The sequence below is a fragment of the Stegostoma tigrinum genome, chromosome 23 (assembly GCF_030684315.1).
Source record: "Stegostoma tigrinum isolate sSteTig4 chromosome 23, sSteTig4.hap1, whole genome shotgun sequence".
NCBI lineage: Eukaryota > Metazoa > Chordata > Chondrichthyes > Orectolobiformes > Stegostomatidae > Stegostoma > Stegostoma tigrinum.
In genome coordinates, this window is record NC_081376.1 from 51487137 (window position 1) to 51515040 (window position 27904).

Below are 27904 nucleotides of genomic sequence, written 5' to 3' on the forward strand. Positions count from 1 at the left end.
GGAGAATCCAAGATAATGAAATGTGATATTCCTACCTTCTTCCCATAACCTTCAACTCATTACCAATTAAAAATCTAACTCCTTCTTAAATTTACTGTGCCAGCATCCACTGCACTTTGGAGTAGCAATTTCCACAGGTTCACAAACCTTTGTTTCTCAACTGTTTTTATTTTGCTACCCCTTATCCTAAGACTATAACCTCTCATCCTAGAATGCCCGACGAGAGGAAGCATCCACACCATGTCAATTTTACCTATGCCTTTTGTCATCTTGATTACCTCAATTTGACCTCCACTCATTCTTCTAAATTCCATAGAGTATAGACCTCAACTGTTCAACTCCTTGTCATATGACAGACCCCTCATCTCTGGGATCAATCTAGTGAAACACCTCTGAACTGCCTCCAATGCCACCACATCTTTCTTCAAATAAGGGGACCAAAACAGTACACAAAACTCCAGATGTGGTCTCATCACTGCCTTTTATAGTTGCAAGAATCCTTCCTTGCCTTTATATTAGATTAAAATAGATTCCCTACAGTGTGGAAACAGGCCCTTCGGCCCAACAAGTCCACACCGTCCCTTGAAGCATTCCACCCAGACCCATTCCCCTATAACCCCACACACCTCTGAACACTACGGGCAATTTAGCATGGTCGATCCACCTAGCCTGCACATCTTTGGACTGTGGGAGGAAACCACAGCACCCGCAGGAAACCCACGCAGGCACCAGGAGAATGTGCAAACTCCACACAGACAGTCACCCAAGGCTGGAATCGAACCCGGGTCCCTGGCACTGTGAGGCTGCAGTGCTAACCACTAAGCCACCATGCCGTCCCAAATATTCTATTCCTTTAGTTATAAAAGCCAACATTCCATTCACTTTCTTTAATGTCTGCTGTACCTGCATGCTAGTTTTGTGACTCATGAACAAAGACACCCAGATCTCTCTGCACTGGAGCATCCCAAGGTTTCTCCTCATTTAGGTAAACATCGCCTTCCCATTTTTCCAACCAAAATGCATGACTTTACACTTATCCACAGTAAACTTCATTTGCCACATTTTGGCCCACTCTTTCTAACCTATCTATATCCATTTGTAAGGTTCTTATCTCATTGCAATTTTACCATCCCACCTATTTTTGTGTTGTCCTCAAATCTGGCTAGAGAGCCTTCTATCCCTGCATCTAAGTTGTTAATGTAGATTGTAAAGAGCTGGGATCAAGGACTAAACCCTGTGGCATCCCACTTGTTACTTCTTGCCACCCAGAAAAAAAACCCATTTATCCCACTCTTTGTCTTCTGTCCATCAACTAGTCACCTAACCCAGCTAATAAAACACCCCTAATCCCATATGATCCAACCTTGTGAATTAACCCTTTATGCGGCACCTTATCAAATGCCTTCCAGAAATCCAGATATATTACATCTACAGGATTCTCATTATTCACTTTGCTTATTACATCTTGAAAGAACTGTAGCAAATTAGTCAAACATGATTTGCCCTTCATGAATCCATGCTGACTCTGATGGATAGCGTTTTGACTTTTGAAATGCCCCGACATTGATTCCTTGATAATGGATTCTAACACTTTGCCAACAACAGATGTTAAACTAACGGGTCTGTAATTTCCCATGTATCGCTCCCCTCCCTTTTTGAATAAGGGCGTTACATCAGCATTTTTCCAATCCACTGGAACCTTTCCGTGTCCAGGGAATTTTGGAACATTGTAACAAATGGATTCACCATCTCTGCCACCACTTCCTTTAATACCTTAGGATATAGGCCATCAGGCCCGGGGAACTTGTTTACCCTCAATTCTAATTGTTTGCTGAATACCTTTGCCTATCAATGTTGATTGTTCTAAATTCTATGCTTTCTATTGCCTCTGACTTGCCCGTTCCAATGGGAATGGTACTATTGTCCTTCACTGGGAAAACTCAAGCGAAGTATTGATTTAGCATCTCTACTATTTCAGTGTTCCCCACCATTAACTCTCCGGTTTCATTTTCTAATGGACTAACATTCACCTTAGTGACTCTCTTCCTTTTTATATACCTATAGAAACTTTTGCTATCCTTGTTGCTATTTTTGTGATAGCTTTCTTCTGTAATTTACCTTAGCTCTTTTCATTAAATTTTTAGTACCCTTTGTTTATGTGTGAAAGTTTCCCTATATTTCTGCTGCCACTAGCATTTGAAATATGGTATGCCTTAGTTTTTGACTTTATACTGTCCCTGACCTCCTTGTTTAGCCATGGATCCTAACTGTCTGTTGAGCCAATATTCATTTTTATTTCTGCTCTTATGTCACCATTTACTATTGGGTATCTTCTCTCTCCCATTCTGCATGTCTTTTCAAAATGTTGTGTATCCTAGAAAAAGTATTGCACAACCTTGGTCACCTTGTAAATATGTCTCTGTAATATGGAGGAGTGGCACAGTCTCATTAAACCAATATGACACAAAGTATTTTCGCTTAGTACTCTTAAGTACAACCAAATTAAGTTCTGGTACAGTATGTAGTGCAAAATAAAATGCACAGGGGAAATTGCTGCATATTATATGTGCAGTTAATACAATATATAGTTATATGATAATTATCTTACATTATAACCTTAATAGTGAAATTAACTTAAACTTAAGACAGTGGAGGCAGAGGAACAATTAAAAAACAAAATCATCACACCCCAATATTTCGCATTTCAAAACATTGCCTAAATGGCAGCTTGATGATCATCATTATGATTTGCATAATGTCTGTAGTAGCCTGGGCGTTATGAATGTTACAAACTACTGTAAAAACATGGATCAACACCAGAAGCAAAACTTTAAAAGTTCAATATCATAAGACCTACATTAGCAGTTGGTGCTATAGTGGGAAACCTTGATAAAGTTATAACAATGCTGGATACCAAAACACAAAACCCTCTCCTACAAGATCCATCAGACTGCACAGTCCCTGCACACTCATGAATATACACATAACACCACTCCCAGCAGGTAAACATAAACAGCCTTTCATAAACACTGGCGTTATATTAAAAAAGACATCCAACTCTAGTCAGTATAAAGAATACCTTCTCTAGGGCTACCACACTATTCTGAAGTACAATGAAGCCGAACTGGGATTCTGAGCTCTAATATCATTTTTGTATTTGTGAAACTACTTTAAAATGAGTGAGAATATAGCTGTTGAGTGTCAATGCTACTCTAGTGACATAACCAAAGCGTTATTAACTTTGACACAGATAGTCCAGGTTTTTATAGCTATGGATCCACAAAATAATTCACATTTATGATACTAAAATTTGCATGAAGTTACTGGAGTTAGTGACAGCATGTTCGCGGAATAGTCTTAGCTGGTACTACAGAGCTTTATTCAGTACATTTAGTTATTAGAGTAAAAAGTAGTAACTTGCTATGTAATATACGGCAACTTATATCATTCATGATTTGAGAATATCCCAAAGAACTTTACAACTATTCTGTAAAATCATTTTTGTAAAATAAGTAAGTGTTGGAGCCAGAAGGTGTGCAAGTGGGTGGATTAACCATGCTAAATTACCTGTAGTGTTCAGGGATGTGTAGGTTAGGTGCATTAGCCATGAGAAATGTAGGATTACAGGGATAGAGTAGAGGATGGATCTCGTTGGGATGCTTTGTGGAGGGTTGGCGTAGACCTGTTTAGCCAAATGGCCTGTTCCCACACTGTGGGGATTCTACTCTATAAGTTGCCCATAATTTCTCATTTAATTTCTACTGGGATTTTTAAGATGGAGGGCAACAAATTTCTGGCAGCATTTTGAAAGTCATTACACTGAAAGATACAGGAAATTCTACAGCGTCTTTCCTATTTACATTACTTAAAACTAAAATCTTCCCAACTACAATGTCGATCCATCCCCAAATGTACAAAAAAGAATGTTTAGCTGTGATTTGTTGAATATCCTGCATGCAACAATACCAGAATGGAATGAAGCAGCTGCATTTATATAGTGCCTTTCACGACCTCAAAACTACCTGAAATAGTCAGCCTGCAGGATGAAGATCTTTTAACGTGTCATATAGGAAAGGTGGCAGCCAGATTGTGAGCAGCAATGTCCCACAAACGTTATCTTTGTAAACAAAATAGAAGCCTCAGTTTAATGTCTCATCTGAAACACTGCAACTCTGACAGTGAGGCACTCCTTTCCGAGCACACTGGAGCATTAGCCTAGGTTATCTCCTGAAATCTGAGAGAGTCTTGAATGAACAATCACTGAACTCGGAGATCAGAGTACTACCAACTGAGCCATAGCTGACACCTTGATAGACAAGATTGCTATACTGTAAACTAGCTAGCCATTTTTAAACAAATACATTTGTTTTTAGAGAGGTAGCATTTTCTAATATCAGAGTTGTGAATTAACTTATAGGTGTCAAATTTACACACCCTTATTAGGTCTGGACAGATTCAAGTAAAAAAGTAATAATAGAAAGATTCACAACAATTAGAGAAGTTGGGCTGTTCCCCTTAGCGAAGAGAAGGATGAGAGGAGACATGACAGTGTTCAAAAATCTTGAAAGGAATTCACCATCCAGCCTGTCATGTCTTCTCCACCATTCAGAGAGATCATAGCTGACCTGTGGCCTAATTACATATATCTGCCTTTGGCCCATATCCCTTAATATTCTTGTTTAACAAAAATGTATCTATCTCATATTTAAAACTAACAACTGATCCTGCATCCACTGCTGTTTGTATAAGAGGTCAAAACGTCTTCCACTATATGTGTGTAGAATTTCTTCCTAACATTTCCACTGAATGGTCTACCTTATTTCTCAGGCTATACCTTTGGTTCTAGAAACTGCAAGTAGTGGAAATAGTTTTTTCTTTATCTATTACTTTCCTATTAATGTCTTGCAAACTGTGATCAGATAAGCCCATGCCTAAATTCTAGGGTTAACCTGTGTGATTTCTTCCCACAACTTAATGTCTGATGTTCTTGCAAACCTCACTGTACTCCCTCCAAGGCCAACATATCCTGGGCACCACACCTTAGGAAGATCAGCTTTCAGTACTCTAAATGGGGTCTAACTTGGGCCAGAGAACATAAAATTAAATTGACAGCAAAAGACCAGAGGCAACATAACAAGAAAACAAAATCTTTTTCATGCTGTTAAGTGGCAAGAATTTGGAATGCACTGCCTGAGACTAAGGTGGACGCAGATTCAATTCTGAATTTCAAACAATCAAATAATTATCAGAACTGAAAAGATCTGTGGGCTTGCAAAAGAACAGGTCAGTGGGACAAGTCAAGTTACTCTTGCAGAGAGTAGGCATGGTAAGGAAGGCTAGATGACATCCTTTGGTGCTGTGACCATTCCAGGATTTTATGGTGGCTGGCATCTACATTGCCTTGAGCTTCTTTGCACCATAAATGACACAGACAGTAATGAATAATAAGTTTATCGTGAAATTTGAAATCATGTGTTCTTTACACCACAAAATGTGCACTTTTTCACCTAATATATCTTCAGGGAATATGAAACCTCTACAGACAAGCAGTGAAGTTTGAAGTTAATTCTAACCCAGTAGATCAGAGGCAGAGGTTTTCTTAAACTTGCAGCTAGACAAAGAGGCGGCCAAGGTAAGACAAAACTCAGTTGAACATAGAGTAGTGGCCGAGATTGTGAAAAAAGTGGGGAATAACAGGTGGGATCACAGTGCCCTGATTTTGAATTGCAGGTCTTGGTTAAAGGAACAGTTTGTACTAATATTATGAAATACATTATAATGCTTTTGACTAAATGCAATATTTAATGAGAACAAAATACAACAGAAAAGATAAAGCAGTTAAAAGTGAAACAAATGTCGAAATCTAAAGCAGAAAATGCTGGAAATGTACAAGAGATCCGTTCTTCCCATTGGTGTTAACCAAGAAGTTGGTGTTTTGAATGTCGGCCTTCCTTCAGAATTGAATACAACAGGCAGACTGGAATGTTAGTGCAAGGAGAAAAGGCGGCATGGGAAAATAAATATATACAAATATTTTCCAGATCATGCTAATGTAAAAAAAATGAACAGATAAACCAAGAGGAATCATAAACAAAAAGTAGTAAGGGACCATCTCAGTCAGATAATGGATTGAAACATTATGACATAAAGTAAATACGTGATGTGTAAATGGTTGAATGTTCCACGATGAATTAGGATGTACAGCAGAAACATTATAAAAATTTCCACATAGTAGGCTTTGCCTCAAGATGAAATGTATCACATGTGGAGCCTCAGGGCCGTCTACAACAATGAAAGTTACATTTCCAAAATGACTGTTGACAACATCATTGACTGAGGGTCAAGCTTTATTTCTCACACCAAAGCAAGTCAAATGACAGAAATTGATCCATGGGCCTTGAGTTAAAAAATACAACTTGTTCCAGTGACACAAGACCTCACTGAACTTTGTATACTTAACATTTATGCACACAGATGAAGTTGTGAGAAAAGTGATTTCAAATTAATTGGTCAAAATGAAAAACAACTTATACTTATCAATGTGTTCTTTTAAACAATAGCTTGCTCATGAAATGGCAGTAAACTGATCTGGCAGCATTTTTTACTCATATCCAGTAACCACATCAAATGGGATTGTGGTTGCATGTAAAGTAGCCTGAGCACGGCAACAATGAGGGACCTAGGCAGGTTACGATAAATCAAAAACTGTAGCTTTACCATTGAGCTACTATTACCACAAATGTTGAAATCAGCTTCACATTCTGCCATGGGCTTGGTTGAACTAGTTTAATAACAAACACCAAACTACCATATCAACACACAATTAAAACAATAAGCCAGGTTCCTCCAGTACTCAGTTACAGCAGCACCAAAGCAACAAGTTCCACTTTGAAGCACATGGCACAAAATTCATGCTAACTTTCGGATTAATTACTTGAAGGGAGTTGTATTCTACTTGTCAATGCACTACATAATCCATTTAGGTATTTTTAAAAGGACAGTCATACCAAATAGAAACTTCAGTTTCTATTGCCTTTTTGAAATTTCAGTAATCTACTCTTTATATACATATTAGCAATATACTGTGTCAGTTAAAACCCCTCTATTCCACATTCATCTGGAAGACAAACAGAATCACACACAATCTGATGTCAGAATCAGTATCAAACACCACACTGAATGATTGTTTCCTTATTTTCAACATTGGACTTTAAGACTATATCTCTTCATACTGGTTTCTGTGTGTACCAGGCTTTACTGTTCAGTTTATAATCAAAATACTTGTCCTTCAAAGGACACAGTGTCCCTTGAGGCTGCTGATGAAATCAATTCATACCATTCTTACACTGACTTCTCAAAACTGGTCCATCTTCAACAAGGCACAAGTCAGGCATATGATAGAATGCTCTCCACTTTCTAGATGAATGCAACTCCTACAATGCTCAAGAAGCTTATCATCATCCAGGGCAAAGCAGCCCACTTGACTGGCACCACATTCACAAATATTTACTCCTTCCATCACAATGCTGAGTGGCAGTGGTGTGTGTCATTTACAAGATGCACCGCAGTAACTCACTAATGGATTCTAAAGGCAGCCCCTTCCAAATTCACAACCTCTACGACTTAAAAGGACAAGAAAAACAGATACTTCGGAATGCTACCTGTAAATTCCCCACCAAGCCACACACCATCCAAACTTGGAAACATATTGCTGTTCTTTTATTGTTACTAGGTTAAATCTTGGGACGCCCTTCCTAAAAGTGCTGGTGGTCCTCCAACACACCGACTGAAGTGGTCCAGAAGTAGGCTTTGCTTTGCAATTGCAGCAAGGATAGCAAATGCATACCTGAGCTGCAACACGCATCTCATGAATGAATAAAAACAAAAAAGTATGTGCATAAGTCAAACATTATGTGTGCTAAGTGTTTTCAGTTTTGATCAGTCTTTACAATGTCGGCGGAGTTGCTGTACATGTCCAGCAGTTATAAATGAGGTGTTTAGACCCGAAACCTAAACTCCGTTTTTCTCTCTTTACGGGTGCTAGTTGCCAGACGTGCTGCTGTGATCTCAAAGCCTTTTCTGCTTGGGGAGATCGTGAGAATGAGGAGCAAAGGGAGACTGAAGCTTTGAAAACAAAAGCAAAAATCACCTACAAGAGCACTAAAGCTTCCGAGAAATGTAACTCCAAACAAATCCCAGTCTGTGGGTCTCACCACCCGGAAACGAACAGCTGAATATATGCACCTGGGTCATTAGTTGTCTTGTCTTGTGAAAGGGCGAGGCGGGGTTGGGGATAGGTGTTTGGACTAGGGTCTGGATACACTGACAGTACCGGGTTTACACACACAGACCCCCTGCCCTCGGACAGGACAGGCCAGGCCAGGGCAGGGCCCAGATCCTCAGGCTGCCTCCCTACGGTCACCGAGAGTGCCCCTACCTTCTCCAAGGGCATTTCCATCTCGATATGCACTTCGTTTTAGTGTCTCCTTTGTAAAGAATTGATCGGATAACCCAGGACACTGGTTCGGCCTCTCACACTCGATGTCCTGTTGTCAGCCCCGGTGCCAAACTCCCACTTCCGCCATCAGCCCCCGTCTCCACGCTGGCAGCTGCGCGCGCAGCCGGCCGTCCCGGTCTGTCAATCACCCATTGGCCCTTCCCGACCCCCCCGGGGCCGGTCGAACGTCACCAACGCCCCGCAGCCAGGCTGTCAATCACTGCCAGGCACCACCCGTCCCACTGTCAAGCCGCTACCTAGGCTCCGGTCCGTCAATCACCCAAAGCCCCGCTCCTGGCGGTCAACGGGTACCGTCATGGCAAAGCGCCCAATCAATCGTCACCCCGCCCACATCCGTTGACCCCACCCACAAACACACTCAGACCGCCCTCTTTCCTTCAGGTCCCGCCCACCTACCGGGCCCCGCCCATCCATCGGGACCCACCCATCCAGTCAGATTCCGCCCATGTACGTTTATTTGGTGAGACCCCGCCTATTCACTCAGTCCCCGCCCATTTAGTGACGGAATGTGGCCACGCCCTCTTCCATGCCCCGCCCCTCACGCCCCACGTCTTTCAACAGGCCCCGCCCCTTTCCCTTTATGAATAGTGAAATAAGGCAGATGCTAGGAATTAATTGTAAAAGTGGGAAATACTGTAAACTTGCGGTTTAATGCCTCACTGTGAGTTGCGTTCTTTACAGATTGGTCAAGGAGAAAGCCACTACACTTCAATGTCATACTTTAACTTGTACATTAAGATTAAATACTGCTACATTCGGTAATTATATACTAGGCTCTGGTCTTATAGTTATAATAAATAAGGCTTAATCTACATTTGTGTGTTTGTGCCCACATCAGTAGTCTTCCAGAACGCTACCCTCTCTGTACTATTTATACTCAGTGATGGGCAGCATTGTGACATTTTCACAAGGTTGCTCCAGGGTTCTGACCTCTTTGCATTACACACCTCACTATGATTTACTCGCCATGTCATAAACAGTGATGAACAGTTATATACTTTCTCAAATTATTACTTTGTTTTACAATATTTACTGTACATTTAAACTTTATGTTTCCCACCCCTCCCCAAGTCTGTGTTGATAAATGGGTAAAGAATGTCTCTATAACAAAGTACAGGAACACCTGAGGTAAAGTTGGTGATTTTGCTGTTTCTCTGTTGACTGCCATTATACAGAAGGTTCAGTTGTTCTTGCTGAGCAGCCATCACTGTTAAGCCTCCCAGGTAGACTGTTGGTTAAGATTTGGCATTCTCACTGCTGTAGCTCTAGTTTGACCCCTGGTAAGGAAATGATAGTTTCATGTTCTGGGGCTGACAGCCAAAGTGAGACAAATTTCTTTTCAATTACTAGGGGACATATGGGGTTAAAGTAAAAGAGGGTAAGTTTAAAGGATCTTTTACATAGAGACTGGTAAGTGACTGGAGCATACTGCCAGAGGAGGTAGTGGAGGCAGATACAATAGCAACATTTAAGAGGAAACCTGACAGAAACATGAATAGGCAGTAGAGATGCGGACCACATAGAGGCAAAGGATTTTTAGTTTATAAAGTCAGCATGTGTTGGCACAGTCTTGGTGAGCAGAAGGGCCAGATGTACTGTTCCTGGTTCTTTGAAGAAGTTGAACTGATGCAACTGCAAGTGTATATCAGAATTACAAAGTGATTATACACTTTCTTCTGCAGTATTACCTTTGGATACTGTTCTTAGTTCCCCTAGGAAGTATGAAGTAGTCCATCATTGCATTGTTATTCATAATCTGAAGCTTGTTTCCTTGGAGTATTAACATGTTCTTCAAGATTCATGTTCTAAAGCACAAATGCACAAGTTGCATTGGGAACAATTTGATTTGGTTTCCAATGCTGAGCTGTTCCAAATTTTAAGAATTGTGCTTTCCACATCTTTCAGTTTGCTGACCTATCAAAAAGACCTGAAAGCTTTACTTTTTCTGACTGATAGATTGACATAGGCAAATTTTGTTGCATTGTTTGATTGTTATTGATATGTGAAGTTATTGATTGTCATCTTGACTTGCATCATGATCTTCAGTAATTATCCCTTTTTCTACTGTGGATACATTGTTTGTTTAAATATGGGGTTTTGGAACCACACATCTGACAAAATACTATGGCAGTAGAATGCTCAGGATTTTGAACTAAAGTTTGCAGATGTGGTTTATTTTTTTCAGATGATACGTCAATCTCTGGTAGATTGCTGTACTGTGCTTTGAGTAGTCAACATTTTCTGTAGAATTTTCTGCATGGAATGGTACATTTTCTGTATAATGCTTCTTGAACAATTTTCTAGACTCTAGCTTTTGGGCTACTCATTCTAGATTTCGATCATCTTTTGATTTAAGAAGTTTACTGACTGATTTATCAAAGAGACCAACAATGATTCAGTTGCAAATTAGCTCTTATTTTAAGTATCCATAGTTGCATGATTCACATGGTATGTACAGGTCATTAATGAAGTTATTTGCAGGGAGTTAGTATCTGCTATTGAAGCATGATCTTGGCAGTGTCTCAATTGTTTTTGCAGTGAAGCATTGGTCAAAAGCTTATGAAATTGTTAAGCATAATTTGTTACTCATCGATCTGTTGTCCATGCAACACAGGATCCCGTAGTCTTTCCACATCATAGACAAGGGTGCTAACTTGTTCTGCATTTGATTTATTACATTTATTTAACATTAATTATTTATTTATTATATTTCAAGAAAAGCAAGGCTCTCAATATAACTTCTTGGACATGAGTGCATGCCAGGACCAGCTCCAGGCATACCTGGAATTACCTGGCAAAGCTAGCAAACAGGATCACTTGCAGGCCAAACAGGATAAGTAGAAGTATTTGAATAGCTAAGTGATCCCTCAACCAATGGATCAGATCTAAGCTCTGCATTCCTGCCACATCCAGTTGTGAATGGTGTTGGACAAATAAATTCACTGGACGAGAAGGCTCCACAAATATTTCCACCCTCAATAATGCCCAGCTCATCAGTGCAAAAGATAAGTCTGGAGCATTCGCCAGATGTGTCAAATGGATGATTCCACCTCTGCCTCTTCCAGTGGTTCCCGGCATCACAGATACTAGTCTTCAGCCAATGCATTTCACTCCAAGTGATATCAGGAACTGTTGGAGACACTGGATACTGCAAAGGCTATGGGCCCTGACAACATTCCAGCAATAGTATTGAAGACTTGTGCTCCAGAACATGTTGATCCCCAAGCCACGCTGTTTCAGTACACTTGAAGCACTGGAATCTACCTAACAATATGGAAAATTCTTCGGTTTGTGCTGTGAACAAAAAGCCGGACAAATCCAATGCAGCCAATGACTGCCCAATCAGTCCACTCTTGATCGTCAGTAAAATGTTGGAAAGTGCCATCAACAGAGCTATCGAGCAGTACCTGCGCAGCAATAAGCTGCTCAGTGGCGCCCAGTTTGGGTTCCGCCAGGGTCACTCAGCTCCTGACCTCATTACAGTCTTGGTTCAAACATGGACAAAAGAGCTGAATTCCAGAGGTGAGGTGAGAGTGACAGCCCTTGATATCAAGGCTGCATTCAACTGACTGTGACTTCAAGGAGCCCAAGCAAAACTGGAATCAATGGGAACCAGAGAATAAACTCTCCACAGGTTGGAGTCATACCTGGCACACGGTTATGGTTGTTGGAGGTCTCCCAAGCTAACCTGGCCAAATTTCAGGCCCTAGTCACTGTAAATCAAGTTCTCTGGGTGGGGGATGTTGTTTGCATAGCTGACACCAGACCAGATACCTGCTGTACTTGGATCTTGATCACTGCAGGAGGCTGTCAAGGGGTACAGTGTAAACATATTTAGGGATCTCCTCAAAGCCTCCCTGAAGATGTCATACATCCTCTCCCTCCCTCCGCCAACACCCCACCTATTCCTGCGAGTCCCTGGCTTGTGACCATCCAGAATGGAGAAGGATCATTCCAGAAGGTACTGAACACACTGTCATATCACATTGGGAACACGCTGAGGGAATTTCGAGCCATAAGAGGGAGTGTCCCCTCCCCTACATGGGCCAGACCACAGACTGAACTGATCATTATCTCTGAATATATGGAAACTGAGTGAAAAGCAAGCCACCCTCAATCCTGAGGAGGGCAATTTTACAGCAGAATAGGAGAAAGAGAAGAAATGGCAGAATTTACATCCTGTTTATTTATTTCCTCTTTTATTTATTTCAGTTCCAATACCTTTTGTCCTGTTCTCCTCTTCTCAGTTCATTTTAACCGTCTCACTCTGGCTCTGTTTAATTGCTCCGATTATTTATTTACTTATTACCTCTCACCTCCTTACCCTCTCTGCGCTGATCTTTTGTTACAACCGACCAAATTCTCAGATTCACCCAATTCCATCTCTGTCACTGGTTGACAACTGCATCTGTTTGAAAGGATTTGAGTTTGCTCAGTGTGAATACTTATTAACTGACTTGCTTTGTCAGTAACCGGGGCTAAGATGAAGCAGTTACTTCAGCTGCACAAAGCAGTGACAGAGTTTGGAGTTTCAGAGTGATCTCACGGTGATGTGAACAATGGGCTGGGTTCTGACCGAAAGTCAGACACTGAGTCAGTTTGCTCCCTTTTTGACAAGGTGCTGTCTGAATATCGTCCAGTTTTGCTTTATTTCTGCAGTAGGCAGGGATCTAGGCACACATTTGGCGCTTATCCAGTCCACTGTCCCTCTGCGGATCAGTGAACAATGTTGAAATTTCTTCTAGCACAAGTCAGGAGATTCCCCTGGGTCACCAACGTAGTGTGGTACAGCAGCATCTTCACAGCGGGAGACCTGGCCCAGCAGAAGCTGCTGAGGAAAGAAAAGGTTGACTTGAAACAGACTCGGAATGTCGCCCTCCTGGCCTTCAGTTTCCACGGCAACCTCTTCTATATGTGGCTGAAGGTGATGGAGCACGTGTTCCCTGGAACGGCACCAAGCAATGTCCTGCGGAAGGTGGTGTGTGACCAACTGGTAGTAACTCCCACTGGCATCAGCGGCTTTTACATTGGTGAGTGGGTACCATTGGGTTGGGCACCAGGGTAGGTAGCACACAGCCCTGGAGTGCAGTACGCTGATTGTGGACTACAGCCTGAAAGTGGGTCAGATAGACCTCCAGCAACTGGGAACAGGTCATTTTAATCTGGCGCTGAAGCTAAAAGTGAGACTTGGGAAGGTATGTGTGTTTGATAACATATTGGTAATGAGTCATATTATCATCAATGGAGGTTTGTTTGCTCAGTTGGCTGGATAGCTGGTTTGCAATGTAGAGCGACGCCAGTGATGAGTTCAATTCCCACATTGACTGAGGTTACCTTAAAGAGCTGTCCTTCTGAGGGTGGCACGGTGGCTCGGTGGTTAGCAGGGACCTGGGTTTGATTCCAGCCTCAGGCGACCGTCTGTAGAATTTGCACATTTTCTTCATGTTTGTGTGGGTTTCCTCCAGGTGCTTCAATTTCCTCCCACAGTCCAAAGATGTACAGGTTGGGTAGATCAGCAACGCTAAATTCTCTCAGTGTCCAGGGATATGTAGGCGAGGTGGATTAGCAATGGGTTAGGGGCATAGGGTAGGGGGGTGAGTCTGGGTGGGATGCTGTTTGCAGGGTCGGTGTGGACTTGACAGGCCAAATGGCCTGTTCCCATCCTGTAGGGATTCACTGATTCTCAACCTTTCCCCTCACCTGAGACATGGTGACCCTCAGGTTAAATCACTACGAGTTAACTGTTCAGGCCCATTGACCCTTCTTCAGACACTGCCAAACCTGCTGAGATTTTCCAGCAACTTCTGTTTTTGTTTCCGATTTCCAGCATCCGCAGTTCTTCCAGGATTTTTTTGACACTCCCTTCAATGAGACAGTGCCCCTATGGTTCAGTGGATCTTTTAGTGGTTCCATCAGGGGCATTGGGTGATTATGTTTATGGGAACAATGTGCAGGGGCTTCAGAGAAAAGGTCTTAAATCAGCATTAAAATGCCCAGAGGTCCAGTGCAGGCATGATGGACTGAATGGTTTCCTTCTGTGCTGTAACAATTCTGTGATGTTGTGGCAATTATCTCATTGTCATTACAAAGAGTCCACTAACTCAGATAGCGCCTACTTGCCTCTGTCTTTTTTCAGCACACTGCACATACTCATACATGTGTAAACCGAAATAAAAATCAGCCTTAGTCTTTTTTTTGCCCTTGCCAACAATGTACCTTTTCCCATTGCATTTACATTTTTAGGTGTTTGTTAGGCTTATTTTAACACTTTATTTCAATTAAGAGATTTTGCTGCTGCAAATACAGGCTAGTAAGTATCATCACAATTAACTGTAATCAGCATTTGTGTTGAGATTGTAAATAATTGATCATGGAAACTTTCCCATTGCAATAGTTGTCTGTTCCAATATTTTTTAGCCTCCTGACAGTGACCTGCCTCAGGCACAACTGAAACATGGGTTAGTGAAAGTCAGGCCTTTTCAGAGCATCACAAGTCTTCCCATGTCATTGATTTTCCCATTTTCCCAGTTTGCTGCAGTGCTCCAGTGAAGCTCAGTGCAAGCAGGAAGAACAACACCTGCAATACAATATGCAGCTTTCCTCTTGGGAACCCTGCCACGTCTGGACTCAATATCAAGATCAATAATTTTGGGGCCTCAGCACCTTCCTCCGTATTCTTCCCCCAACCCCACACACCAGGCCTTGTCATCACATGGACTGCTACCACAAACAATCGATTGTCAGTCACTGAGATATACAAGGTGTAGAGCTGGATGAACATAGCAGGCCAAGCAGCATCAGAGGAGCAGGAAAGCTGACGTTTCAGGCCTAGACCATTCTTCAGAAAAAAGCGTCAGCCTTCCTGAAACAGCAGTGACTGAGGGTTTTTTTCTGAAGAAGGGTCTAGGCCCGAAACATCAGCTTTCCTGCTCCTGTGATGCTGCTTGGCCTGCTGTGTTCATCCAGCTCCACACCTTGTTATCTCAGATTCTCCAGCACCTGCAGTTCCTACTATCTCTGAAACATTGTCAGTCATTAATGGTCCCCATTAGCAGCTAGTCATTCTCCCAGGCTAACCTTTACTCACTATTGCTATCCCTTTGTCTGTCCAACTGCATTGCTCTCTCTGTCTGGGCTCCATCTCCACTGATCATTTACTCCTTCCTCCTTCCCCCCACCCCTTCTCTAGCATACATACCAACGTTTTCCTTGTTACAATCAGTTGTGTTGACCCGAAACTTTAACTCTGCTTTCTCTCCACAGATGCTGCCAGACCTGTTGAGTTTTTCCCAGCAATTTCTGTTTTTGTCATTGTTTTTCCCATAGCTGATGAGGCAGACAAAAGCCACGTTTGTGACAGTTACTGCTCAGAGCTGGTCCTTCCTGTTGCCAGTGGCCAGAGCCACAAGTCTATTTGGGCTGATCAGGAGATCCTCCCACTGTTACCACCTCCCAAGGGCATTTCAGGAAGATGTTCAACTTGTGTGGCTGCATCCTGAAAGTCCTAGAGTGCGACAAACCTGGGGCTGCTGGCTCAGGGACACTTCCCACTGCATCACAAGATCTCCTGTGCAGTTACTGACCAAGTTCAACAAATTAGGATGAAATGCACAGCAGGATTGAAGTTAGGGTATAGTCAAAAGAGAAATGCCGACCACACTGAAGGACTTTAGTTGGTAGTGCACACCATTTTGTCATTTTATGAACTAGGTTCCAATGGTTGATTTTGTAAATAATTGCATTTGTTTGTTAATATTAATAACAAAGTTTACACATTACAGGCCAATATAAAATGGAGCCGAAGATAACGATGGTGACTAAAGTCAGGGCAAAGGTGCACAAGGTTAACAGAGTATTAACGGAGGATTAACAGAGGAGATTCACTCAGTTGATTCCAGAGTTGAGAGGGTTGGATTATGAGGACAGGCTGAGTAGACTGGGATTTTACTCATTGGAATACAGAAGAATGAGGGGAGATCTTATAGAAACATTTAAGACTATGAAGGGAATAGATAAGGTGGAGGCAGGGAGGTTGTTTCTGCTCGCAGGTGAAACTAGGACTAGAGGGCATCGCCTCAAAATAAAGGGAAGCAGATGTAGGACTGAAATCTGAAGGAACTTCTTCACCCAAAGGGTTGTGAATCTGTGGAATTCCCTGCCCACTGAAGTAGTTGAAGCTAACTCGCTGAATGTGTTTAAGGCAAGGCTAGATACATTTTTGAACAGTAAAGGTGAGTGGGTGGGGAAGTGGAGCTGAGTCTCAAAAACATCAGTCATGATCTTATTAAATGGCGGCGCAGGCTCAAGGGGCCAGATGGCCTACTCCTGCTCCTAGTTCTTATGCTCTTATAAACCATGGTTTGAAATATTTCAAAATCATTTACATTTCCAGGTAGTTAAACATAATTTTATATTGAGAATTGTTAAAAAAAAGACAAATTTTGTTGACGCTTTTGAGCTTGCATTCATCAAGTCATTTCACAAGAATACTAATTTAAGGGGAACCAACATTTATCCTGTATGAAAGGAGAATGCTCATTAGCTGACAAGTAGACTGATTGATAGTGGCATTGTTGTGGAGAAAGCATCAGTTAATAATGACTGACAGTTAACTGCCAAGCCTTGTTTATATTTTAAATGATTTTAGGTAACACTGCTGGGCCAAAACATTACCCTGATAAATGAGTCAGCGAATATCTGTTGAAACAGCGACAGTGAATTGCACACATTGTTTCTGTCTGCAAAGAACAGGGTTCCAGGTATTCAATTATGTCATATCCAGTTCACGCAAGTCTGCCATACTGCAACGCTAGCTGACAATCCTAAATTAGTTGTTAGTATAATTCTTTGCACCCCAAAGGGGTATGCTATTCAATACAAATCACCTGTCTGCAGGCCCGACATCACACTGGCATTGAAACTTATATACACTGAAAGTGGCCCAGGTTTCAAATGCACTACCTAGAAGTATGGCAGAGACCGGTTCAACTGAGATATTCAGGAGGACATTGGATCATTATATAACTGGAGATAACATGCAGGGTTACAGGGAAAAGGCAGGAAATGGCACCAAGTCAAAATGTTCAGAGAGCCAGCCAATGCTGACATGATGGTCTGAATGGTGTCATTCTGCACTATAGCAGTTCTGTGATATCCCAACTGTGTGATGGGCAGAATGTCTTTTGATTTGGCTACAGCATCCTGTTAGCGGTGAACACTGCTTGTGCTTCTGGTTTTAATGGCAGGGCGCCCAGTCTACCTCAGATTGTAAGTGCAGGAGGCCCTGATTTGTGAATTGAATTGAATTAGCTTTATTGTCACAGGTACTCAAATGAATACTGTGAAAGGCTGAAAAGTTACACTTAAAGCACCATCTCAGGTACTAATGTACCTAGGTACAGCCTCCTCAGGATGTCTAACTTTCAAACGTTTGTACTTATGAATATGATCCCATACTGGGTCGTAATTTTAAAGATCTGATATACGAACAGATACTTCAGAACAGCTAATTTATATTGCCCTGCATTTTGTTCCAACTTCGTACAAATTGACTTGCAAACAGGAATAGAAACGGAACTGCTTTATAAACAGGGCACTGCCTGTATCTCAAACATTTGAACATGGGTGGAGTTAACTGTTTCACACTGGCTCTGTTGTCTTATTACACCAATAAAATACATTTACTCGTCATTCAATTAAGTCCAATTTTTTAAATCACAGTTTTGCAACCAGACAGATAGTTCAAGAATTGACATTTCTCTGTGTTCTACCCACGTGGGTGGCACAGTGTGGCTCAGTGGTTAGCACTGCTGCCTCACAGTGCCAGGGGTCCAGGTCCAATTCCACCTTTCGGTGTCTGTGTGGAATTTGCACATGATTCCCGTGTCTGTGTGGGTTTCTTCCAGTGTTCCGGTTTCCTCCCACAGTCCAAAGATGTGCAGGTTAGGTAGATTCGCCTTGCTAAATTCCCATAGGATCCAAGGATGTGCAGGCTAGGTGGGTTGGCCATGGGAAATACAGGGATGGGGTAGGGAAGTAGATTTGAGGGTTGGTGCAACTCAGAGGGCTGAATGGCCTGACCCCACACTGTAGGGGTTCTATGAATTGATTGTCAGTGTTGAAATCCAGGTGGTAAGAGCAGACTTTAAAGATGCTTTCCATTAATGTCAGAATATTCGGTCAACAGAGATGTTCTTTACTCTTGTCCATCTGCAATTTCATTTAGGTATGAGTATGATGGAAGGGAAACAAGATATTTTTGCGATCTGGAGAGAGACATTTTGGGATACGTATAAGGTAAACAAAAGAAACCTGACGTTTCATGATGTATTTGCTAGTTAAACTGAATGCAACCAGCTTCTCTCTGCTCCACAAGTGCTGCCTCGAAATCTTTTGGCTGAAAAATAAGACAAATGTATTTTCTAACAAAACTAAAAACAGAAAGCGCTGTAAAATACCCTACAGGTCTGTCGGCAGTTGGGAGAGAGAAGCAGAGTTAATTAACTGGAATCTTGTCCCAACTGTACCAAGCATGGAGATAGGGACGGCTCTCATTTACGCACACCCCATCACTGTCTGCCTCCATCAGGATTAGTTTTATGTGAGATGGTCCATCTAATTTTGTCACCCACTGAGGCCAATCAAAGGCCAGTTAAGGGCGTCCCCCACTCCACTTCCCCACTTACAGTCTGTCACCCAGCTGAGTGCCCAATGCTGATATTCTGTGGGCATCTTGACAGCCCAGGGATATAGCTGGGGGAGGGGGACACCCACCTCAGAAAGAAAACAAACAATGCCGTGTGAATGACACCAACTTGTCAGTCTGGTCTGGTAGGCCTCAAAATGGAGGGTCAAGATGACTAGGATGACTATTTCCAAGTATTGCTATTTTTCTTACTGGCTTTTCCCTCTGGAATCAGATTTAGATTTAATTTTTATTGTCATGTGTACTCAAGTACAGGGGTATAGGAATACAGTGAAAAGTGCACAATGTCGCCATTCCTGGCACCATCTTAGGCACAGAGGTACCTAGCAACAAAATCTTAAATACAAGAATAGAAAAATATAAAGAAATAAATTTTAAAAAGTTCAACGCTACAGTTCTTCTTAGTATAAAGTAGGAAAATAAAGAAATGAAGTTAAAAGTTAAACATTACAGTCCCTTCTTAAGCTGTGGGCCTGCAGATGCTCCACGCTGGGCTTTCCCCTGCCATGGGCTCAGTCCCACCTATATTTGCCACTAGTGACCACCACTGGGGGCTCGAGCTGTGCCCCAGCTGCTGCCACTCTCCATCTCCACTGCCGTCTCCACGACCAAGCTCTCTTCAGAAGCTAACTAACAAAAAAGAAACACTAAAAAACTGAAGAGAAAAGGAGAAAAAAAAAGCTGACAGAATGGTCAAGACTCTAACTCAAGAGTCCAGATGCTAACTATCCCACCACAACCCATCTTAGAATCAGTACCTGATTGGACATTGGGCAGAGGTGTTAGGCTCATTGGGAGTCCTTTTGCAGATCTGCTTAGCATTTCCAGTGATTTTTAGTTTTATTTTAAACTTTCAGCATCTGCTATATTTTTCTGTTACACTTCTTAACTAAAATCAAAGTGCAAGATCCAAGTGCAGTTTTTGACTCAATTAGATATTAAATACACACACAACAAACCAGGAATTTAAACACATTAATATCCTTCAATTTTCATCCAGCTTCTCAGGTCAATAAATAATGATTATGTTTGGATTAAGATAGAATAAAACCAAGATAAACAAATTTTTAAAAGAAGATTTTTTTTATTCCAGTGGAATATATTACCATGGAGGAAGTGGCATTCTACAAATATAAAATTAGTTTCTCTGATTCAGTGAGAATGACCAGTAATCATTTTGGAGTTAGTCAACTGTTAAGAAACCCGATTACGTCTGACTCAATAAGGCATAACTTGTCTATGCTGTTTTACACAGAAACGAACAGTACAAGTTCAAGCTTGCATCCTTTCTGTGAATCTGATAGCTTCACTGCGTTACCAACACAGAATATAAGCCATCATAATGCAGTATGATAACACCATCAAATACTGCAGGATTATTGTGGCTGAGCTCGTTCGTTGTTGCGCAGATGCTTCATTACCCTGCTGGGTAACATCATCAGTGCAGCTTCTGATGAAGCGCTGTTGTGTTTTACTGCCTGTTATTTGAACTCTGGTGTCCGTTGGGCTGGATTGCCTCATTTCCAGTTTTCATTCGCAGTGGAGTGTATATGGGGTCGAGCTCTATGTGTTTATCGATGGCTTTCTTAGTGGACTACCAGGCTTCTAGGAATTCCTGTGCCTGTCTCTGCTTTGCTTGTCCCAGGATCCTGGTGTTGTCCCAATCAAGTTGGTGGCTGTCTTTGTCCATGTGGATAGCGATGAGTGTGTAAAACCAGGCAGGAAAACTCAACAGCGCTTCATCGGAGGCTGCACTGATGATGTTACCCAGCAGGGTAATGAAACATCTGCGGCACAACAGTGAGCCAGCTCGGTGAGCCAACCAACCTCAACATCCACAATGCGAGCTACAAATCTACTCTTAAACCTTACTGCAAGATTACTTTTGTCTTATTTAATGTTTTAAATCCATATTCATTAGTCCCTGCATTCAATGAGATGCCATCTCTGTGATTATTTTCCACTGCCTCACTCTGTTTTAAAGTGAGGAATAATTTATTAAATGTGGCAGTTAATTTTTTTTACAAATGTTCACTATAGGGAGGAAAACCCATTTGCTGGCCACACAATCAACATCCTGGGTTTACCATTGATCACAAACTGAATTGGATCAGCCACATAAATATAATGGCTACGAGAGCTGGTCAGAGGCTGGGAATTCTGCAATGAGTAACTCACCACTTGACTCTCCTAAGCCTGTCCACCATCTACAAGGCATAAGTCAGGAGTGTGATGGAATAATCCCCACCTACCTGGATGAGTGCAGCTCTAACAACTCTCGTGAAGCTCGATATCATCCAGGACAAAGCAGTCCGCTTGAATGTCATCGCACCCGCTACCTACAATGTTCACTCCCTCCACAACTGATGCTCAGTAGCAGCAACGTGTACCATCTCAAGATGCACTGCAGCAACTTACCAAAATTCCCTTGATACCACCTCCCAAAGCCTTACCACCTGGAGTGACAGATGAATGGGAATACCACCCCCTGCAAGTTCCCCTCCAAGCCACTCACCATCCTGACTTGGACATATAATGCATTCCTTGGGTATAAACATTGGAACTCCCTCGCTAACAGCACACCAGACCAGACCACCTCAGAATATTTTAAGAAGGTAGCCTAGATCCTAACTTTCTCTTACTTCGAAGGCAAATGTAACGTGCCATCTATGCTAACAAAGTGTGAAGCTGGATGAACACAGCAGGCCAAGCAGCATCTCAGGAGCACAAAAGCTGACGTTTCGGGCCTAGACCCTTCATCTATGCAACTGGTTAAGCTACTCAACATTATGCAAGACAATTTATTTAAACACTGTAGTTAAAATACAACAGAAGAAAGAGGAGTTATTCTAATCTCAAAAAACTTAACAGAATAATAGATACAGTAGCGATTACTAATTAACTGTTCCAATATAGTCACATCCTATAAACACACCCTTTGGCAAAAAGATAAAATCAGAAATCCAATTTTCTCACATGCAGTCCAGCAGCAAGGAGAAGCCCAAATTTTAAGCTATAACCGAGAGGGGGAAAAGATAGCTTGTTGGTCTTCAAATCTCCAGAAACTTCTGCCCTTTGAGGCTCCAACAGCAACTGGTTAAAGTTAAACCTAAAAACTAAAAAAAACCCCCTAGAAATCCTGGTCTGTGAGAACTGGCCACACCCATCCTGGCTGCTTCTATTGTTCCAATTTTAAAATGAAGCCTAAGGCCGCATTACCACTGACTGATTGTCTTCTCGCATTCAAACTCACTCTTAAAAAATAACAAAATAGCCCCTTAAAGCCACTGCATCATCACAATGTCCCCATATCACATGAACTGGAAAAGTTCAGAAAAAATGTCTCATCATCTTCTTAAGGGTAATTAAAAGTGGACGGTACATAATTGCCAACATCATGCTATGAATTAACAAATCCAAGTCTACTATTGAGATAATTTTACTGAGACTTCATTAATCTATAATTCAACCTGTGTTTTATTTCTAGGTTGCTGTCATATATTGGCCTACAGTACAGGTATATTTCTTTATTGCAACCAAGAGCTTAATAGTCAATTTGCACTTTCTTGCCAATGCTCATAGTTGAAATGCATTTCTGTCTTGTTCCAGATAGTCAATTATGGCTTGATACCTGTGGTCTTCAGGATGGCATTTTTTGGATGTTGGGGTTTTGTTTGGGTCATCTTCATGTCCCATTTAAGGCAACATCGTCATGGCTCTGCAAATCTCATTAGGAATCACAAAGCGAAATGAAGAACTCATGGTCTGTGAATAGATAACGTTGTTTTAGAACATATTTTCTTGAAATAAATTGATGTATATTCTACCTCACTACAGATTTTTAATGCTGATTTGTTTGACTATGAGCAGGGCAAGAGTGAAGGTGTTATCATATATTTGAGTGTAAGTTACAACATTCACAAGCTCCAGCAACAGCTTAACAGGAATTAAGGGGTTAACACGGAAGGACTAAAGCAATAACTGACCAATTATTCAAGTGCAGAACTAATCAGCTGGACAAGAACACCAGACATTGGGCCTCAAGGGCAGGAGTTGATGATATAGCCCATTGAACATGGACCGCCATTTCTTAAGATGGTATCTGATCTTGTCAACACCATTTTCCTGCTCACGTACCATGTCCTTTGATTCCCAATGCAATTTTTTAAAAGTCTTTCATGGGATGAAAACCATTCACTGTGTCTGTATATTAACATCAACTTATCCTGAGATGGTGACCACCTGTTTTAAATTCCTACATTGGGTTAGTTGGAATGAGTTAGTTTGCATCCTTCCACCTACACAAGATAATATACATGCTGTAAACATTCCAAGTAGGGGTGACCTTCACTCAATGGATCTTTGTTATTGGCCATGAAGGAAATTCCTTGAGAGCACTGCCACGCATGGAGCTGCCACATGATGAAATGGGGTGTTGGTTTTGGCCCTGTTGCTGGGTGCCAACCTGCTGTTGACACTGGTGGCGGGTACATATCAGTCCATAGGGTATCACTGTTTATCTCTTTCATCAGTTAGGGCGCAGACATCTATAACACCATTAAACGTAACAGCAGGAGTAGGCCATTCTGCCCATTGAGTCTACTTCGCTATTCAATGAGATCATGACTGATCTGATAATCCTCAACTGCACTTTCCTGCCTTCTTCCCGTAAGCCTTGATTTCCTCACTGATTAAAAATTCTGTCCAACTCAGCTTTAGAGTGGCACGGTGCCTCAGTGGTTAGTGCTTGCTGCCTCACAGCTCCAGGGACCCAGGTTTGATTACACCCTCAGGTGACTGCCTGTGTGGAGTTTGCACATTCTCCCCGTGTCTGTGTGGGTTCCCGCTAGGTGCTCCAGTTTCCTCCCACAGTCCAAAAATGGGCAAGTTAAGTAGATTAGCCATGCTATATTGCCCATAGTGTCCCGGGATATGCCTTCTAGATGGATTAGCCATTAGAAATGCAAGGTTATAGGCATAGGGTTGGTGGGGTGGGTTGCTCTTCAGAGGTTAGTGTGCACTTGATGGGCTGAATGGCCTGGTTCCACACTGCAGGGATGCTATGATAACATAAATGTAATTTATGACCCGGCTTCAACAACTCTCAGTGATTAATTATCCTTTGAGAGAAGAAAGTCTTTGTCATCTCTATCTTAAATACGCGACCTCTAATTCTGAGATTATGTTTGCTGGTCCTAAACTTTCCACAAGGGGAAGGAACCTCAAATCCTGACAAATCCTCAAAGAATCTTGTATGTTTCATAAGGTCTCCTCTCATTCTTCTAAACAACAGTGAGTACAGGTCTAACCTACTCGACCTTTCCTCACAAGACAGTCCCTTCAAACCTGGAATTAACCTAGTGAACCTCCTCTAGACTACCAATGTCACTAGATCTTGCCTTAGATAAGGTCCCAAAATTGTCCTCAGTATTCCAGCTGTGGTCGGGCCTAATGACCCCCGGAGGTCACACTGAATGATCAAGAAATGCACTAGTTTTATTAATCAGAAGTCAGATTTTACCCAGTCTGAATAATCTGAGAGAAAATTCATGGGCCCAAACATTCTACCTGGAAGTGAAGCAATGAATGCAAAGGTCCTGCTGGAGATGTGAGCAAATGGTGCAAAGTGTTCACGGAGTTCATCAGAGATTCCAATTGTGCCATGGGGTCATTGCAGCACTGAAGATGGCCATTGAGACCAGATAGCAGCGATACTACACTTTCTGGCTATAGGCATCCTAAATATTGGGAGTAAATTTCTACAAATTCAATAAGGTATCATATCTACCTGTTTTCAGCTGGTGAGGGAGGGACTATTCCAGAAAGATGAAAGCCTAATCCATTTCTGTCAACATACAAGTGAACACTGTTACGATCAACTTTGGACCCATTACTCCTGTCAATTAGTTTGAGTAATCCAATTGCATCTGGAACACAACGCCTTATACTTACCTTTAAAATAAGAAAAAGTTAGGGTCTAAACTATCTTCTTAATATATTTTGAGGGGGTTTGGTCTGGTGCATAACAAACTGGGGGGTCTTGTCTGTAATCTGTAACTCTAGGTTGGGTTTAGGATGAATGAGTTCAGGGGCAGTGAGCAGTGAGTGTTGGTGTTCTCTTTCTGGTGCTGAATTCAGTTGGTTTAAATAAGGTGTGCCTTGTGTAGTAATGGCACTTTCAGTCACTAAGAGTTTCCTGGGGGTGGAAGAAGTCACTTCAGGAGTTTTACAAAAAGTGAGCAAGGCAAAGTTTTTGGAAGTGGCAGATAAGCTGCTGTTGCTGTTGCCTTTGTGAAAAGGAAAAATAATTGTGGCAATAACATGTCATTTACAATTGTCAGGAATGTAACTGGAATCATTGGAAATGGTGAAAATTCATTTGCAAATGAAGCAGCTTGAAAATGAAAAGGAAATGAAAACAGTTTGAATTATGGTTGGAAGCAGGAGAAAAGCAGAAGGAGAGAATAGAACATAGAATATTACAGCGCAGTACCCGGCCTTTCAGCCCTCGACGTTGTGCCGACCTGTGAAACAAATCTGAAGCTCATCTAACCTACACTATTCCATTATCATCCATATTTTTATCCAATGACCATTTAAATGCCCTTAAAGTTGGCGAGTCTACTACTGTTGCAGGCGGGGTATTCCACGCCCTTACTACTCTCTGAGTAAAAAACCTACCTCTGACATCCGTCCTATATCTATCATCTCTTAATTTAAAGCTATGCCCCCTCGTGGTAGCCATCACCACCTGCGGAAAAAGGCTCTCACTGTCCACTCTATCTAATCCTCTGATCATCTTGTATGTCTCTATTAAGTCACCTCTTAACCTTCTTCCCTCTAACGAAAACTGCCTCAAGTCCCTCAGCCTTTCCTCATAAGACCTTCCCTCCGTAATAGCTCTAGCAGAGAAAAAAAGAAAGGAAAGAATAGCTCTGGCAGGATAAAAAGGAAAAGAAGGCCCAAGCAGAAGAAGGGGAGAAATAGAGTTTTTGAATTAAGAGGTTGGAATTGAAAACTCAGAATCGACTTAAATGATGGAGGTAGAGGTGAAAGGTAGGGGTGAGGGACCGTGATGGAGAGCAATCCCATTGTAGCCAAAAGCCTGGTGGGGACCTGTTTAAATGTGTCCAAATATTGCCTAAGATCGACAAGAAAGGTGTAGAAGCCTTTTTCATTTTACTTGATAAAGTGGCTAAACAAGTGAAGTGGCCTGTGATTATTTGGGTATTGTTAGTAAGTAGAGAAGGTGAAGTGTTTGCATTACTATCAGTGGAGATATCTGCGGAGAATGAAGAGATGAATAAAGCCATCTTATGTGGTGCATAAACCATCTTAAGAAAGCCTGCAGGCAACATTTTAAGGAATCTAAGATGGGAAGATGGTCAAACATACATTGAGTTTGAAAGGGTCAAACAAGAAGTAATTTTGATAGGTGGATAAGGGCATTGAAAATAGATCAAACATATGATTTTCGTAGAGTGACAATTATTTTGAAGGAGTTCAAAAAGTCACTTCCTGAAGTACTCATGTGCAAGAGCAGAGAGTTAAAACTGTCAGATTAGCAGCTGAAACAGCAGGTGATTATGAGTCGGCTCAGAAATCAAAGTTGGGCTTCTGACATCAATTTCAATCTGTAAGGGATAGAAACTGGGGAAAAGAGAAATCCTCAGGTGGTAAGGGAAAAGGGGATCTCATTGAAGTTTGTCAAGGTAGTTTGCCATCAGGTGAAAAGGAAACCCATGACGCAGAAAGAGAAGTAAAAAAGCTTAGGTGTTTTCGTTGTAATAAAAGTAGGCCACATGAGGTTGCAGTATTGGTAGTTTAGAAAAAGCACTGGGCAGATGGATGTGGGAAAACATGATCAGCCAGTGAGTTTTGTTGATGGGATAAAGGAAAATACAGCGGAACCTGAATTGCTGCAAAAGAATGTATAGTCTGGTCAGGGGTTGGTTGAGAAGAAAGTGCCAGATCTCTTCAAAGAATTTACTTGCATGGGTAAGGCTTAGTCATGTATGCCAGGAGGAGTAGGTAAAGAAATTAAGATTTTAAGAGATACAGGAGCAAGTCAATCCTTGATGCTGAAAAATGTAAATCCGAAGGAGTATCGCTAGAAAAAGTGGTAACATGTGGAATTAATGGTGAGTAGAGTGTTCTATTGTATAAAATAAGGCTGGAGAATCTGGTGAAATGTGGTGAAGTGGCGATACGAGTTAGAGAAATTCTCAGTTCTGAAATATAGTTTATCCTTGGCAATGATATAGCTGAATTGCATATGGGAATGATGCCTGCTGAGGTTGAAATGCCAGTGGAAAATCAGGCAGTTGAGGTAGTACAGGATATATATCCTGGGAATTTCCTTGAATGTGTGGTAACAAGGTCACAAAGCCACAGGCTGAAACAGAATATGAAATCAAAGAATAAAGATAAGGAACTTGAAGTTCAATTATCGGAGACCATGTTTCATTGAATGGTTGAGAAAAAAACTAGAACAGGTGGAGGACAAAATGCATGTTATTAGTTCAGAGACATTAGCTGAATTACAACAGAAAGAGGATAAACTAAAGAAATTGTATTAAAAAGCATACACAGAAGAAAAATCTGAGTGTGTCCCTGAATGTTACTCTCTAAAAAAACGAAGTCTTGATGAGGAAATGGAGACCATCACATATTCAGGTGGA

At 41.7% G+C, this 27904-nt stretch overlaps 2 protein-coding genes across 9 annotated transcripts in view; one reads left to right on the forward strand and one right to left on the reverse strand.

Moving 5' to 3' along the window:
• The window catches only part of pdxdc1 (pyridoxal-dependent decarboxylase domain containing 1), an 85717-nt gene extending 76916 nt beyond the window's left edge, over window positions 1–8801 (reverse strand). For 2 of the 5 annotated variants that reach the window (XM_048551661.2, XM_048551659.2), the window contains exon 1: window positions 8438–8795. In XM_048551661.2, coding sequence (XP_048407618.1) covers window positions 8438–8458 — 21 coding nt within the window. In that variant the 5' untranslated portion in view covers window positions 8459–8795. Of the gene's footprint in view, window positions 1–8437 lie in introns of all 5 variants that reach the window. The other 3 variants (XM_048551663.2, XM_048551662.2, XM_059654183.1) reach the window with 2 other exon arrangements.
• A 4201-nt stretch (window positions 8802–13002) lies between these two features.
• mpv17l (MPV17 mitochondrial membrane protein like) overlaps window positions 13003–27904 on the forward strand; it is a 145285-nt gene continuing 130383 nt past the window's right edge. For 2 of the 4 annotated variants that reach the window (XM_048552570.2, XM_048552569.2), the window contains exons 1-4: window positions 13003–13548; window positions 18744–18814; window positions 22711–22740; window positions 22833–22986. In XM_048552570.2, coding sequence (XP_048408527.1) covers window positions 13245–13548; window positions 18744–18814; window positions 22711–22740; window positions 22833–22976 — 549 coding nt within the window. In that variant the 5' untranslated portion in view covers window positions 13003–13244 and the 3' untranslated portion in view covers window positions 22977–22986. Of the gene's footprint in view, window positions 13549–18743; window positions 18815–22710; window positions 22741–22832; window positions 23001–27904 lie in introns of those variants that run through there. The other 2 variants (XM_048552568.2, XM_059654192.1) reach the window with 2 other exon arrangements.